Here is a 15,549-nt window from a genome sequence, read left to right on the forward strand (position 1 = left end):
GACCAGGAATGTTCATTAATTGTCAAGGTAGTATAAAGAACACGGAAGTAAAAATACATCCAGGTCCTTAAACCACATAGTGATGATTACGAGCACGGCAGGGAGCCAAAGGCACGCCGCCATCATCATCCCTCCCTCATCGGAGCCGGGCAAACCTTGTCGTAGTAGACAATTGAGAAGTCATCGTGCTAAAGGCCGCATGGGACCAGCGCACCAGGACAACTACCGTCGTTGCTGAAGAGATGCGTAGATCAGAAGGATCCAACATGTAGACACATGAATATAGATGAACAAAGTCGGACCCATCAAAGACAAACGCCGACCGAATCCTGCGAGATTCGCCGGAGATAAAGCTCTACACGCCCTCCTATGATGCTAGAGACACCTCCGAAATGGGGACTAGGTGGGGAGAGCCTTATTCCATCTTCAAAAAGCCGCCGTCGCCTCGCCTCTCTGATCAAGACACAAACCCTAACAAAACTCCAAAAACCATCTTAAAACGGAGACCTCCCATCGGCAAGGTCCGGGATCCACGACGCTTCCATGGCCCTAAGACCACGGAAGACGAGGTAGACCGGCGGCGGCACCAACATGAGGCATGAGAAACCCTAGCGCTTGGGGTGCCCTCGCGTAGAGAGATATCAAAAAAGGGAAATTTATGTTATATATCTTCTTGTTGCTTGATTTTGAGCCAATAAAATCGACCAGATATCAAAATATACAATGAACGGTCTATAAAAGAACAGTTGTGGCAGAACTCATTTAGATACGATATAATTTGACCTCATTCACCTTTTATAGCCATTAAATGTGATGCTATAAGATGTGTGTATGCTGACATGAGTTATATCTATTCTTATTTTCAAAGTGAATGAGACCAAATTATATCTCATCTAGATGAGTTCTAGGTACTCCCGTAAAAGAACGTGCGAGGGTATACACTCATTTGGGAAAAGAAGCTCGGAGAATTCAGTAGAGGGGTATAGTGGTCAAATCGTCAGCCCTGGCTGCCCGCCACCTTCCAAGAAGACCAGCACGTACATCATGTGCCACTCCACTCCAAGCTCACACTCCCATGGCCGTGCATGTACACCCACCGAGCAAGCCAAACTAAGCTCAGCCACGCCCAATCATCCAAGCTTCACTGAGCTCACGCCAGCACAAACGATAAAGCTAGCGACCACGAAGCTCATCGTCTTCCATGCATCCGGCAGGTGAAGCACCACCTTTACTAGCGACCATCCAGGAAGACGACGAGCTGGCGAGCGAATCCATGAAGAGCGGCGGCGGGGGAGTAGAAAGCGCCAGGTGCGAAGTGGAGGCCGCGGGCATCAACTACCACATCACCGTCTCCGCCCGGCCTCACCCGCTCAAGATATGGAGCAGGCCCGACGACCTCCTCCTCGACGCCGCCGGCGACCCCGCTGCGCCTGCGCCTCCGCCGGTGAGCAGAAGCAGCAGGTGCCGCCTCGTGCTCCGCAACGTCGGCTGCCGCGCCCGCCCCGGCGAGCTGCTCGCCATCGTCGGCCCCAGCGGCGCCGGCAAGTCCACGCTGCTCGAGATCCTCTCCGGCCGCCTTGAGCCCAGCTCGTCCAATCCTGCTGACCTCCGCGTCAATGGCTCCCCTGTCGACGCCGCCGCCCTGCGCCGCCTCTGCGGCTACGTCACCCAGCGCGACGTCCTCTTCCCGCTGCTCACCGTTCGCGAGACGCTCCACTTCAGCGCGCGCCTCCGCCTCGGCCCGGACGCGTACGACCCCGCCGCGGTTGACGCGCTCGTCGACGACCTCGCGCTGGCCCGCGTCGCCGACGCCAGGGTCAAGGACCTCTCCGGCGGCGAGCGGCGCCGCGTGTCCATTGGCGTGGAGGCCGTGCGCGACCCCGCCGTGCTGGTGCTCGACGAGCCCACCTCCGGCCTCGACAGCGCGTCCGCGCTCCAGATCGTCGGCGCGCTCCGGGCCATGGCCGAGTCGCGAGGGCGCACCGTGGTGCTCAGCATCCACCAGCCCGGCGCGCGCATCGTCAAGATGTTCGACGCCGTGCTCCTGCTCGCCGCCGGCTCCGTGCTCCACCACGGCTCCGTCGACGCGCTCCACTCGCTGCTCACCGGCGCCGGCCTCCGCCTCCCCCCGCACGTGGACGCCGTCGAGTTCGCCATCGACTCCGTGGACGAGCTGCGCCTCCACCTGCACCTCCAGCAGCAGCAGCGCGACCGCCGCTGCACGCTGCAGCAGCTCTTCCAGCAGCACAAGCTCAAGGCCCAGGCCGACGACGACTCTGCAGCAGGCATGCTCACCGCCGGAGGAAGCAATGGGCAACACCGGTACGCCAACTCGTGGCCGCGCGAGGTGGCGGTGCTGTCGCAGCGCTTCTTCAAGAACGTGGCGCGGACGCGGCAGCTCTTCGCGTGCCGCACCGTGTGCATGCTCGTCGCCGGCCTCGCGCTCGGCTCCATCTTCTACGACCTCGCCGAAGACAAGGCGGCGGAGCGGGTGGGCCTCTTCGCCTTCCTCCTCACCTTCCTGCTCTCCTCCACGACGGAGGCGCTGCCGGTGTTCTTGCAGGAGCGGGAGATCCTGGCCAAGGAGACCTCGTCCGGCGCCTACCGGGTGTCCGCCTACGCCGTGGCGAACGCGCTGGTGTTCCTGCCGTTCCAGCTGGCGCTGGCGGCGGTGTTCGCGGCGCCGGCGTACTGGCTGACGGGGCTGCGCCGCACAGCACCGGCCTTCTTCTACTTCCTCCTTCTCATCTGGCTGGTCCTCTACACGGCCAACTCGGTGGTGGCGTGCTTCGCGGCGGCGGCGCCGGACTTCGTGGTGGGGAACGCGGCGGTGCAGGGCGTGATGGGCTCCTTCTTCCTCTTCTCCGGCTACTTCATCCGGCGGTCGGCGATGCCGGCGTACTGGGTGCCGATGCACTACCTGTCGCTCTTCAAGTGGCCGTTCGAGGCGCTGCTGCTGAACGAGTTCGGGGGCCGGTGCGCGGCGAGGGCGATGGGGGTGTGCGTGGCGACCGGCGACGAGGTGCTCCGGCGGGAGGGGATCGGGGAGGAGTGCCGGTGGAGGAACGTGGCCGTCATGGTCGGCTTCGTCGCCTTCTACCGGGCGCTCGGCTACGCCGTGCTCCGGGTCCGCTGCAGCCTCACGCTCAGGGCAGCCGCACGGTCCGCATTGCTGTCTTCCTCCTCGCACTACTCTGCTTGCTTCTCTGCATCTACCGCCAAAGCTTGAACCTAATCTTGCATGTGTTCCATATAGATCTTGCTGTAATTTCGGTTGTAAATCATGGTGCTCGTGATGAGTAAAGGGACTGATTACATTTTGTGTGTACATCATCCATGACATCCAACATGAATCACACAAGGCATTACCTACATATTATTATATGGGAAGCACTTATATTATATACAATGGATTAGCTTTAAATGTAATCTCTAGCAGCTAATGGTTCCATGGCTCTAAAATTATATGGAGGTCAAGATTTAACTCCATTTTCTCTACTAGTACTTAGAAAGAGAACGTAAGGTTTTTATTTCACCTTTCTTCTCATCACTCCTTCGTCCAACCTTTCATGTATATGATAATCAATCATCTTAATTTATTTACCTTCTGAACCAGTTTCACTTTAATTTACTTACCGAACTTCTAATCAAAATATAAGGCAATTCACTGTCAGAATTTGAAGAACATTATTTACACAACCGCATTATTATTGACAGGTTAATCACAAGCTAACGTACTACAATATTTATATCCCGTTGCAACGCACATGCATTGTTCTAGTATATAAAAAGGAGATTAACATCTCGTATAATGGAGAAAATGTCCTATTAATTAACGGAAATGAAATCTAGCGAACGCTCACCGGAGGCCAACCCAGGCGAACGCCCAGATTAGCTTTTTTTTTTTGAGTCCAAACACACTTTATTATTACTCAATAATGTTCAAAGGGATACATGGAAGATCTGGTGGGTTTAGTAGCCACACATGGCGCCCAAAACCCAGACCCATAAGATTGTGTAATGTGCTCTATAAGATTGCTTCAAAGGTGTTGGCAAATAGATTGAAGCAAATCCTGCCGGAGATCATATCTAAAGACCAGTCTGCTTTTGTCCCAGGCCGTTTGATTACAGATAATATAATAACTGCTTATGAATGTCTGCACTTCATGAAGAGGAACAAAGCACAGCGAAACAGATCCTGTTCAGTTAAATTGGATATGATGAAGGCATATGATCGTGTCGAATGAGAATATCTTTGGGCGATTATGACCAAGATGGGTTTTGCTTCCTCTTGGGTCAACACTATTATGAGATTGGTAACTTCAGTGAAATTTTCTGTCCTGTTTAATGGATCAAAACTTGATGAATTCACTCCTTCAAGAGGGATCCGTCAGGGAGACCCTATTTCTCCATACCTATTTTTGCTTGTAGCGGAGGGCCTTTCGTGCCTCTTAAAAACCCAAGATGAATCATCCCAACTGACTGGAATCCGAGTGGCTCCTTCGGCTCCACCGGTTAGCCACTTGCTTTTTGCGGATGATAGCCTGCTATTTGTGAAAGCTAGTGCTAATGGAGCAAATCAGTTGTCTTCGGTGATGGAGCGCTATTGCAATGCTTCGGGTCAGAGGATAAATTTGGCCAAGTCTTCTGTGTTTTTCAGCAAGGGGTGTCCCAATTCTGTCAGAGAGGAGGTTAAGGAGGCACTGAACATTGATAAAGAATCTCTAACAGAGAGATACTTGGGTATGCCCTCGGATGTTGGAACAAGTAAGAATGGAGCTTTTAAATTTTTAAAAGACAGGGTATGGGCCAAGATAAAGGGATGGATGGAAAAACTCCTCTCGGCCGGGGGAAAGGAAGTATTGATAAAATAGGTAGCCCAAGCTGTCCCTGTCTTTTCAATGTCGTGTTTTAAGCTTCCTCGCGGTCTCAGTGAACATTTGAACTCGTTGATCCGGAAGTTTTGGTGGGGCAGCAAAGAAGGATAGAGAAAACCCAGTTGGGTATCATGGAGCACGATGACCAGGCCGAAAAGCTGTGGAGGATTGGGTTTTAGAGACGTTGAGCTTTTTAATCTAGCTTTGCTTGTAAGACAGGCGTACATGATTTTGATGGATCCAGAGGCCTTAAGGTCATGTGTACTCAGGGCAAAATACCATCAAGACACTGATTTCTTGGGAGCAGAACTAGGTTCGGCACCATCACAAATATGGAGGTCGCTACTTGAGGGCAGAGATGTTCTAAAGCAGGGCATGATACGTCGCATAGGGGATGGCCAATCAACTAATATTTGGGATCATTGCTGGATCCCAAGACCAGCAAATATGAGACCAATTATGTGCAGAAGCACTAATCCGCCTCAGCTGGTGAGTGATCTGATCTTACCGGGTGCAGAATGGAACAGAGATGTAATAGCTCAGCTCTTCATACAAACAGATGCGGAAGCCATCATGGCAATACCTCTGTGTACAAGGCATATCGATGATTTCTGGTCTTGGGTTCATGAAAAGAACGGAGTCTTCACCGTCAGGTCTGCCTACCGTATGCTCATTGAGACAAAAATGCGGCGAGAGGCGTGGCTAGAAGGACGGCCAGATAATTCAAACACTGACCGGGAATCGAAGCTATGGAGTAAACTCTGGAGGGTCAAAGTCCCATCAAAGGTTAGAATCTTCCTATGGAGACTTGCTCACCAGTCTATTCCTACGGCGGATGTACGCCCCCACCGGAACATGTCGACTAGCACAAGATGCGGGTTGTGCGGCTCCGAAGACTCCTGGCAACACTCACTGCTGCATTGCAACGTTGCGCGATGTGTTTGGGCCCTACAGGATCCGAACCTGGTGGAAGCATTGAACAACACACGGGAACCTGATGCCAAAAGGTGGTTGTTTGCTTTGTTGGATATGCTATCCACGATTGAGTTTATACAAGTGGCAGTTACTCTTTAGGCACTTTGGTACTCAAGGAGACAAGCCCTGCATGAAGATATCTTCCAAAGCTCACTTTCAACACATAATTTCATTATGAAATACATCCGGGAGCTAGAGGAATGCAAGCCCAAGCAGGTGAATACAACATCAGTTCCTAACCAGGATCCGGTTATTCCACGCTGGATCCCTCCACCTCCTGGTTGTGTCAAAATACGAGTGGATGGGGCTGTTGCTAGAAATCAGAATGAAGGTTCCGTTAGTGCGATATACAGAGATGCGGCGGGAGTTTATTTGGGCTCCTCTGTCATCAGAATTCATGGAATTATAAACCCGGCCACGCTAGAAGCTCTAGCGTGCCGGGAGGCTCTTGCTCTTGCTTCCGATCTAGCACTCTCACAAGTGATTATAGCTTCTGACTGCCAGGGTGTGATCAAGGATATTCAGAATCAAATTGGAGGAATGTATGCAAGCATCATCAAGGAGATAGTAGAGACTGCTAGAGATATCAAAGGCTGTTCCTTCATCTTTGAAGGTAGAACGCCCAGATTAGCTGAAGTCGTTCGCTGCAAAGCGTTCCCTAGCGAACGCTCACTTTTTTTTCTCCCAAAAAATTTGTGCAAGGTGTGAGATCAGGGAACTCAAACTCCAGACCTCCTATGGGAGACCCGTAGGCTCCACCAGTTGGGCTGAAGCAGGTTTTGTGAATTACATGTACTGAACTTGTTTATATGCATTTGAAGCTAAATTCTTGTAAATTATTCATTTTTCCTTCAAAAAATCCGAAAATCCAGAATTTTTCCCATTTTTGAAAGAGCAAAAAATTCCCTATTTTATAGAGGGGAATTTATTGAAACTTGCATGTGCATTTTTATTATATGTAGCATGGCAATTTCTAGGTCTTTTTTTGTAATGCCTTACATGGCAAGCTTCTGGGAAATTTTATCACTTATTCAAGGCAATTTCGGAATTGCTATTTTGCTTTCTTACATGGCAATTTTAATTACTAAGCGCATGGCATTTCAATAATTAATAATACGGAATTTTATTATTAAGAGGATGTCAATTTAATTACTAAAGCATGACATTTTAATAATAAAATAATATGATATATTCATTTTTAAGAGGATGAAAAAATTATGAGTAAGAGCATGGCCTTTTTATTTATTAATAATATGGCAATTTTATTATTAGGGGGATGTCAGTTTTAAGATTAACAGGATGGCAGTTTTATTATTGAGAGCCTGAGATTTTTATTATTATTGGCATGGCATTTTTATTATTAACAAAATGGAAGTTTTATTATTTTACAGGGTGTCAATTTTATTTTTATTGGCATGAAAACTTTTTTTTCACTTACAAGGCAGTTTTAAGATTTTTATTTTTATTGACATTTTTATCTTGATCATACCATTTTTGTAAATTTATAAATTAGCAAGGCTTTCTTATAAAGTACTTTTCATATTTTCATACCATGGAAAATATACATTTTTATGTTTCTCTCATTTTTATGAGAAAAATATGTATTTTTTGTCATGCTTATTTTTATAAAAAAAAAGTAGTAAACTGGGCCAATGGGGGGGTTCGCTCTTGCCCTCCCTAGAGCGAATGGCCTGAAACGTTCGCTGGAGGGCACCTTCATGAACAAACAAATGTTCGTTGAAGGGTAGCCCCCAGCTGACGTGTCCCAGATATTAGGGTCCTAAACTAATTGCTAAGAAATTATGCGAACATTACCGATAATAAGGTCTGACAGCTAGGGCTAACCTTTAGGTACATTTTGCATGTTCAACCAACAAGTAGGCTCAACACCTGACAGTCCAGGGGTGAGTGACAACAGCTACAAAGTCAGCATTCAGTTCTCCCCAGGACTATGTCACTACACACAGCGCTACGTCAAATTGGAGAGGAAGGTCTCACAGAATTACAGTACATATTAAGGGCTCGAAGTTCACCATAGCTCGATAGCATCATATGGAGCGTTGGGCAACTCTGGTGGTCATCGAAGCTCTTCGCCTTGGCCATTGGAGGGAGGAGAGCATGCATCTCCCAAGTCCCAACAATGTTGCGGATAGGAAGAGGCCCCCTGTCACCACAAGCATCGCAATGTTTAGTACTGGTAGTTCCCAACCAATTTCCAGGAAAAACAACGGGAATGCAGCCAAATGCATGGACTATCAGCTATCAGTTATAATACATGAGCAATATCTATAATATGATCGACTGTCGCTAGATTTTCGTCGAGGGTTGAAACATTCGATCTAAGATAATCTCGACATGAGCAATCAGTTATAATACCCCCTCCGCCACAAAATAGGTGTCCCTGATTTCATACAACTTTTATCACATGAGAATGCATGTATGCATCAATCAGCAGGATGAATGTATGGAAGAATGAACAAATGCCAGTACCTAGCAGTACAACAGTGAAATGTACCACCAGATTGTGAAGTAAAAGATGAATGGAAGGGGAGGAGAGGAAAAGCAGAGCTGCGTACCCGCAGGGCCGTGGGCACCATGAAGAAGACCATGTCGCCGACAGACGGCTTCCAGAACATGTAGATGACCTGAGCAAAATCAATCAAAGCATTCCCCATTTCTTTGTTTGGTTAGCTAACTAGTCATCCGCGGCAGATCCAAGCCAGGCAAGCATAATGCAAGGGAGGACCGAGCAGACAAAAATATACAGTTTATGAAGATTTGAAACAAAATCATTCACGCCGTAGGGTTACAAAAATAGGGTCCAAGGCTAAAAAAAGAACACACCCACTTTCATTTCTGTATACATTCCTTGGGTCTAATACACAGTAGCATTCATCCACATCCAGAACCCAATTGCTGTCTAGTGTTACTGAAACATGAGGAAACAACTGGCACTGAAAGAAAACTGCAGTGATCCCAGGCATCAAAACTAGTATGCATCTTCCACATTCACTCACAGGTCCACACGCCGGGAAACTTCCTCCTCACTGGGAAACGACTCGATATGAGGCTCAGGTGCCGCTGCCGTCGAGAGCCCAGCTCGTAGCCCGAGAGGCAGCCTCGAGATGACGAGCCTCGCCACGTTCTCCGCCGCGACGGCGCCCGTCTCCATGGCACTCGCGGCGCTCTCGAAGGTGTTCACGTAGTACAGGTGCCTGCCGTCCAGTATGATCGGCGCGAAATCCTCCGGGGCCTGGTAGTGGGGGTAGGCGGGCCAGTCTATCCGGATGGTCTCCTTCCTTGTGCTGTTGTGCATTGTGCATTGCCACATGTAAGATAACAACTCTTTTTTTCCATAAAAAAGATAACAGCTCTTAAATGAAGAAGATATCATGCTGGCACCAAAATAGCCTAGCCATGGCTACTTTAACCACTACAAGGAAAATTTGTTTATATCCAAGCTCTTACCTGAAGATCCGATCCAGCAAAGCATCCTCCAGCTTCGCACGTGAGAAAATTTTGTAAGTCATGTCATGTTCGCCATGCTTCTTCCGAACTGAGATGCACGAGAAGGGGATATCAGGGAGCTCCATGGTTCCTATCAGCTCTGGAATGTCGGACACTGAGCTCAGACCAAAGAATTTCTACATCAAAACATAACAGATAGCACAAGGTAAGAGGTTTTCTTTCTCGTAGTAACCAACCAAGACTAGACAAGTTTAGTGCTTCAAAACAACATGCTACAGGAAGGAACAAAGTGCAAACAACACTTACAGGGTCCAAGAGGCCTCTGACAAAGGTTGTATGGGTATGCTGCATCTTCCTTGGTGGAATAGAGATCGGAGGGATAAATGTAATGTTCACCTCATCGAGGGGCGTTGCAACAACCGTCACCGTGCAGTTGTACTCATGACCTTTATTCGATTTCAGAACATAGTAATCCCCTGCATCAGAGATTGACTCTATGCCTTCTTGGAGATGCAGAGTGGCGTTAGCAGCCTTGAGCAACCCAGCAGCTAGCTGCCAGTTGCCTCCTTTGATAGACCACAGTCCAGACTCGGAGCCAGCTAAAGACACAGCGCCGGCTAGACCACTTATGCTCGTGCTTTGTCCATAGTTGATCCTTGTTATTACCTGTCCGGGGCCGACAAGGGGGCATAACATCAGGAACATAGTTATCAGCAGGAGACTGAGGTTTTTTCAGAAGCTACTGAATTAAGATTTTCCAACTGTAATGGTATATGCTAGATCTTCCAGCCACATATCAGCAAATTAGTCCTGACCAATATACCATTTACAATATGTTTTGCTAGTAAGGTCTTCTGAAGATAATAATAGTCTTGAAACCAAATAGATATACAGGATGAAAGTGGAAAGGTGGTTATTAACTGAAATGCCGGTTAACATATATTAATTCTTCATTAGTCCTAGTCTTGAAGCCAAACAGATATACAGAAAAAAAAGTGGAAGGTGGATATCACTGAAATGTGGGTTAACATATATTCCAGTATACGCAAGTATTGGAACATTGAAAGGACAGACCCAGTGCATAGAAGCTCCCACACAAGGCGGGGTCTGGGGAGGGATTATAGGAACCTAGTCTTACCCCTGCAAAGTGCAATGCAGAGAGGCTTATTATTTAGAATAGCTCAGAAATATTGCTAACATAGAAAACTGTGAGTTATCAGTTTAGATGAAAGAAGGAAAAAAACTAAAAATAAATGAAACATACAGTGACAAGCTCTGATATGGTTTGAGTATTCAGCCCGGCATCAATGAGCTCGTCCTCTAGGGTCCTGCGAGTGAGCCCATACAGGCCTGACCATTTGAGCATCTCCTCAACGTTGTCGAACACAGGCCGGGACTCGAATCCGTTGTAGTAAAGCATAAACTTTTGCAACATTTCCTGCATAGCAGTGTGCGAGTATTAATTCAATGCACTTCACCATATGATTACTGAAATCTACAGAACATGCTCACCATTTCATCTCGACTGAGAAAGAGGTAAAATGAAAAACAGAGCTAACTTATAAGGTAAAGGACCAATCATGTCCACATAAAGATAACACTAAAACTACAAGGCAAACTAGAATTGTTTGCTGAGATCTCAAAGGGACACAGTAATCAAGTTTAACTGAACCTGCACCACAAATTCCCAGAACAGAAGGCCGATAATCTAATTTGCGAAGGTGAAGTTTTTGCTAGAACAGAACAGATAATCACTAATGGAGTAGTAGTAGGAAGAGGGTGAATGAACCTGCACGAAGCTGTCCATCCTGAGCAGAGAGAGACCATATCGCCTGAGCAGCAGGAGCGAGTTGGCGAGGCCGTGGAGCTTGCGGCGGAGCCAGGAGCTCCCCGGCGGGGGCGGGCGGAGAGTCTTGAAGACGAAGCGGGCGCCGTCCCAGATCCCGAGCCAGTCCTCGTCGTCGTCGCCGCCGGTCTTGGCGGCGAGGCCGAGTAGGTCGGCGAAGCGGCGCACGTGGAGGTTGCGCGGGTGGATGACGGAGCCGCCGGCCTCGAAGACCTCGCCGGCGACGGTGACGGTGGCGAGGCGGCCGCCGACCCTGTCGCGGCGCTCGAAGACGCGGAGCTGCGGGGCCGGGTCGGGGGCGGTGTAGTTGGTGAGGAAGAAGGCCGTGGAGGCGCCCGAGATGCCGCTGCCGACGATGCAGATGTCCTCGGCAGCGGCGGCGGCGGCCTGCGTGAAGGGGGGAGGCGCGAGGAGGAGGACGGGGAGGAGGAGGAGGAAAAGGGGCGGCATCGCCGGAGTCAACGGGTGGTGGTGGTGGTGGTGATCCACCGCGCCGGAGTCGGTCGCCGCCGTTCACTCTTTTCTTCTGCGCGTGTGCTACACTTGTTTTTCCTGTTATGTTAATTAACAGTGTCAAAAATAAATCAGCCCCGATACGAACGATGACGGTAGTACAGTAGTGATGACGGCCCCTATAAACCCGTTTAAACCCATTAGCACATATGACCGTGCGTTTCAACGGAAAAAATTAATGTTTTGTACAAGCATAATGTTTCACAACATCCGATTCACTATTCTACAAAATGAACATAAAAAATATGATGCAATTTGGCCATGTTATGTTTTCTTTGCCGGGCATAATCTTCTAATGATTTCATTTAATATAATTCTTTCTATAATTACTATAATTACCATAACGTCCTCACCCGTTTTAGTCGGGAATCAAAACTTTCTTTTTCTAATTTAGTAGCCCAACACATTTTAGCCTATAGACCCCTCCTTTTAATTATCCTACCTTTTTACCACAAGTCCTTCCTTTAATTAGCCTCAACTATTTGAATATTCTATTTATTAAGACTACAATATTTCTTTTAATTATTTCACCGGTTTACCTATAATCCTTTCTTTAGTTAGTCACATCCGTTTAAATATTCTATTTAAGCCTACAATCCTTCCTTTAATTAGCTCATTCGCTTAATTAGCTTGCCGTAAACACGAGAGCTGCCACTCGTATATTTAGAGCGAGTTGGGATTAGTAAATGTGAATGACGCATAAGTCGTTGGTTGTTACATTCGAAGATCCAGGCAGGAGGTCATGTGATCAATTCCAATAATGTTCGATTTATTTTGACCCAATTATTTGCCATCTCTATGAAAGCCCATAAAAGGCCTAGCAACGTACAAGTACCTGGCACAGATCGTTTAGCCTGTGTACGAGCCAACATTACGAAATTTTAGTGTGCTCTCAAACCAAACAAAAAGGACTAAACCAAACCAAGAATACCTATTCCCTTTAATAGTAGAAATATAGACTTAGGGCATCTATGCATGCAAACCGGGCACCGCATCCGTTCATGGCCGAAAAACCGTCCACTGATATTGACACGAGAACCAAATACCCAAAGCTATCTACATACATTTCAAGCCAGAATTATATAATTCTGATGAATTACATGCAAAATAGGATACTTTCATACAAATCAGATCACATTCATTACATTTTAGACATTTTTCATTAAGAAAAAGGATGTAGCCGTCGTCGCCCAAGTCTTGTTGTTCCCTTTGAGTGACCACGTCCTCCGTCTGACGTCTCCATAACTGGCAGGGATAAGACCTGCAAGGTGAAGGTGCGGTCTTCCGCGAGGAAGAATAGAACATGGGAGACAGACCGGCTCACTTGGGACAGAAGGCCCCGCCGTCTCCCATGATCTTCTTCCCGTCGGAGTCCACGACCTGTTCGCCGCCGGCGGACGTGAGATTAATGATGAATGTGGGCGGATCGACACTGTCCTCCTGCCACATGCGCCCCCGAATGGTCAGCGGCGGCGCGTAAGACGCGCAGCTGGCGGCATTCACATCCTCGATCGCCTGCGCCGCCTCTGAGTTGTGAGCGGCTGTGCGGCTACGAAGTTGGGGTTCGCCGCAGTTATGGCCTCCATGGCCTCCTCGCTCGCACGCTCGCTGTAGACTTGGCCCCCCGCCAGTCGGTGCTGCTCGAGGAGGAACGACTTGTACAATTATTCCTCTTGATCCTACCAAAACGCCGACATAGGCGATGACGCGGGCTGCTCCTCCACCATGGCGGCGGTGAAGTGCGCCCGCGCCTGCTCCATAGTCAAGCTGGCATGCACCAATGCGGGCTCTAGCGCTGAGTCGTCTTCGGAGCCCGTCTCCATCATGGGGTCGTCATCGGAGACATCGGGGAGCTGGCCGGCATGCCGACCTAGATCCTCCTGGCACGATGGCTCTGCGAGGCAACCACCTCATGCTTCTGCTCCATCGAGAGGCTCTCCCACAAAGCGTTCCCGCTCGTGGTCATGGGTGGATGTGGTGCACGAAAGAAAGATGTGGAGCGGATGTGTTTTGGTGTGTTGTGAGCTTGGTGTGGCTGCCTTTAAATAGTGAATTCCGGTAAGGCCAAGCGTCAGGGTGCATCAATGCATGGACATTGGAGTTGGTTCCTTTGCAGACGAGCCTGTTTAATGGCGACAGACAGGATGGGCATTGAATGGGTGCAATAGATATCCGTCCCATCCCGTCTAGTAAATTTCTCTCCGGCATTGAAGAGGCACGGACACCGGGGACGTGGCATGGGCGGCGCCCTCGGCCGACAAGCCGCTTCAATGTTGACGCATTGAGAGGTTACGTCCGCTCTGGGCCTGCGGCAAAATGGAGCGGCTGCTCTAGAGCGGCATGAATGCAATTTATTTACTATTTTTCTTTTTTCCAAGAAAAAACTGCAACCCAATTCACATCTTCTTCTTGAATTCACTGGATCATTGCCACCGCCTTTGGACCTCCCCGGCCTATCGCCTACTGCATGATGATTTCTGATCCGGCCGACGACTAGACTCCATTACTTTCCTCCAATCCATCTCCACAAGCTTGCCCCTTCCTCTCCGCTCTCCGGTCGGTGGATGGGAGCTCTCCTCCTGCCACGGGTTCAGTTCGAGCGAACGCTAAGAGAGCGACTGACACTATCAGTGCTACCCTTGACCAGATCTCCATGCTCACGCACCGTCCTAGGCTTGCAACACGGAACTTCGGAGTCTCCGTCTGGTTGTGCATCTTGCGTCCTCTCCTCTCCTCACCCAAGCCCCAAGTCCAAGTCACGCACGCAGCCCGCACGTGGATGAATAACTCTTCCTAGTATATGTAGAGACGGTCTTAGAGGAAGAAGACATGGTGAAGAGAAGGAGGGTGCCGCGGATCAATGATATGGTGCAATCCAGACCCTTGTTGGATGGCCCATGGGCATCTCTAGGACGCTTAATGACCCCTGCTGGGTTGGGCACATTGGATTCAGAGTGGACGTTGAAACTAGTAGGCTAGTCATAGTGGGAGTAACTTAGCTAGTAAGGCCCTTCCCATTGCTCCATGGTGAAAGTGTGCTAAACATGCCACATCAGCGAAAAATGATATGGCACAACCGTTAAGAAGGAGAGAGAGAGCATTTTGGTGACCCTAGGAAGAACCAATCCCAAGTGCGTGAACCTAGACAAACCACTTAAATGAAAGAAGGTGACCAATACATGGAAGAGTTTGGATGCTAAATCATTAAATAAAGTGAGCTTAGCAACAACAAGTTAAGCACCTAAGCATTGGGAAGTTGAGTTTCTAAGCTATTTAATGCACTTAGCACCTCATGTAAGCACCTTTGCATTGGAAGAGGTCTAACACAACACATCTTGAAAGGACCGAGGAGAGGGGTCTAGAGGGGGGGTGGGTGATTAAACCCTACACAAGAAAAGTTGGCAGTTTTTAAGTTCTTCAAGTTAAGGTTGAGTTTTATCACAAGCTAAAGCATTCACAATACATTTCAAGCAATAATGACAAGAGTATATAGGCAGCAGAAAGGTAAAGCATGCAAGTTGCAAGAAAGTAAAGTGATGGGGTTGGAGTTTGCAAACGCAATGGAGACACGGAGATTGTTGGCGTGGTTCCGATAGGTGGTGCTATTGTACATCCACATTGATGGAAACTTGAATCCATGAAGGGTAATGGTTGCGCGAGTCCACGGATGGCTCCACCCATGAAGGGTCCACGAACAAGCAACCTTGTCTATCCCACCATGGCCATCGCCCACGAAGGACTTGCCTCACTTGGGTAGATCTTCACGAAGTAGGCAATCTACTTGCCCTTACAAACTTCTTGGTTCAATTCCACAACTTGACAGAGGCTCCCAAGCAACACCTAACCAATCTAGGAGACACCACTCTCCAA

General features: G+C 48.7%; 2 protein-coding genes across 2 annotated transcripts; one reads left to right on the forward strand and one right to left on the reverse strand.

Moving 5' to 3' along the window:
* Positions 1 to 1,042: 1,042 nt before the first annotated feature.
* Positions 1,043 to 3,384, forward strand: LOC123047536 (ABC transporter G family member 5-like). Its single transcript, XM_044471123.1, has one exon. The coding sequence runs from the start codon at positions 1,202 to 1,204 to the stop codon at positions 3,227 to 3,229; it is 2,028 nt and encodes a 675-aa protein (XP_044327058.1). The 5' UTR covers positions 1,043 to 1,201; the 3' UTR covers positions 3,230 to 3,384.
* Positions 3,385 to 8,603: 5,219 nt separating this feature from the next.
* Positions 8,604 to 11,741, reverse strand: LOC123047537 (farnesylcysteine lyase). The gene is made up of 5 exons (XM_044471124.1): positions 11,110 to 11,741; positions 10,585 to 10,758; positions 9,627 to 9,986; positions 9,321 to 9,496; positions 8,604 to 9,157 (listed from the first exon to the last, which is right to left on the reverse strand). Exons 1-5 carry the CDS (start codon positions 11,614 to 11,616, stop codon positions 8,866 to 8,868), a joined length of 1,509 nt encoding a protein of 502 aa, XP_044327059.1. The 5' UTR covers positions 11,617 to 11,741; the 3' UTR covers positions 8,604 to 8,865.
* Positions 11,742 to 15,549: the final 3,808 nt, after the last annotated feature.

The sequence above is a fragment of the Triticum aestivum genome, chromosome 2B, assembly GCF_018294505.1.
Source record: "Triticum aestivum cultivar Chinese Spring chromosome 2B, IWGSC CS RefSeq v2.1, whole genome shotgun sequence".
In the NCBI taxonomy this organism is placed as follows: domain Eukaryota; kingdom Viridiplantae; phylum Streptophyta; class Magnoliopsida; order Poales; family Poaceae; genus Triticum; species Triticum aestivum.

Coding starts and splice junctions, on each gene's coding strand:
- LOC123047536 (XM_044471123.1), top strand. CDS start 1,202: ATGCATCCGGCAGGTGAAGCACCACCTTTACTAGCGACCATCCAGGAA.
- LOC123047537 (XM_044471124.1), bottom strand. CDS start 11,616: ATGCCGCCCCTTTTCCTCCTCCTCCTCCCCGTCCTCCTCCTCGCGCCT. Junction 9,497..9,626: donor TCAGAGGCCTCTTGGACCCT/GTAAGTGTTGTT, acceptor GTTTTGATGTAG/AAATTCTTTGGTCTGAGCTC. Junction 9,158..9,320: donor TTGCTGGATCGGATCTTCAG/GTAAGAGCTTGG, acceptor AATGCACAACAG/CACAAGGAAGGAGACCATCC.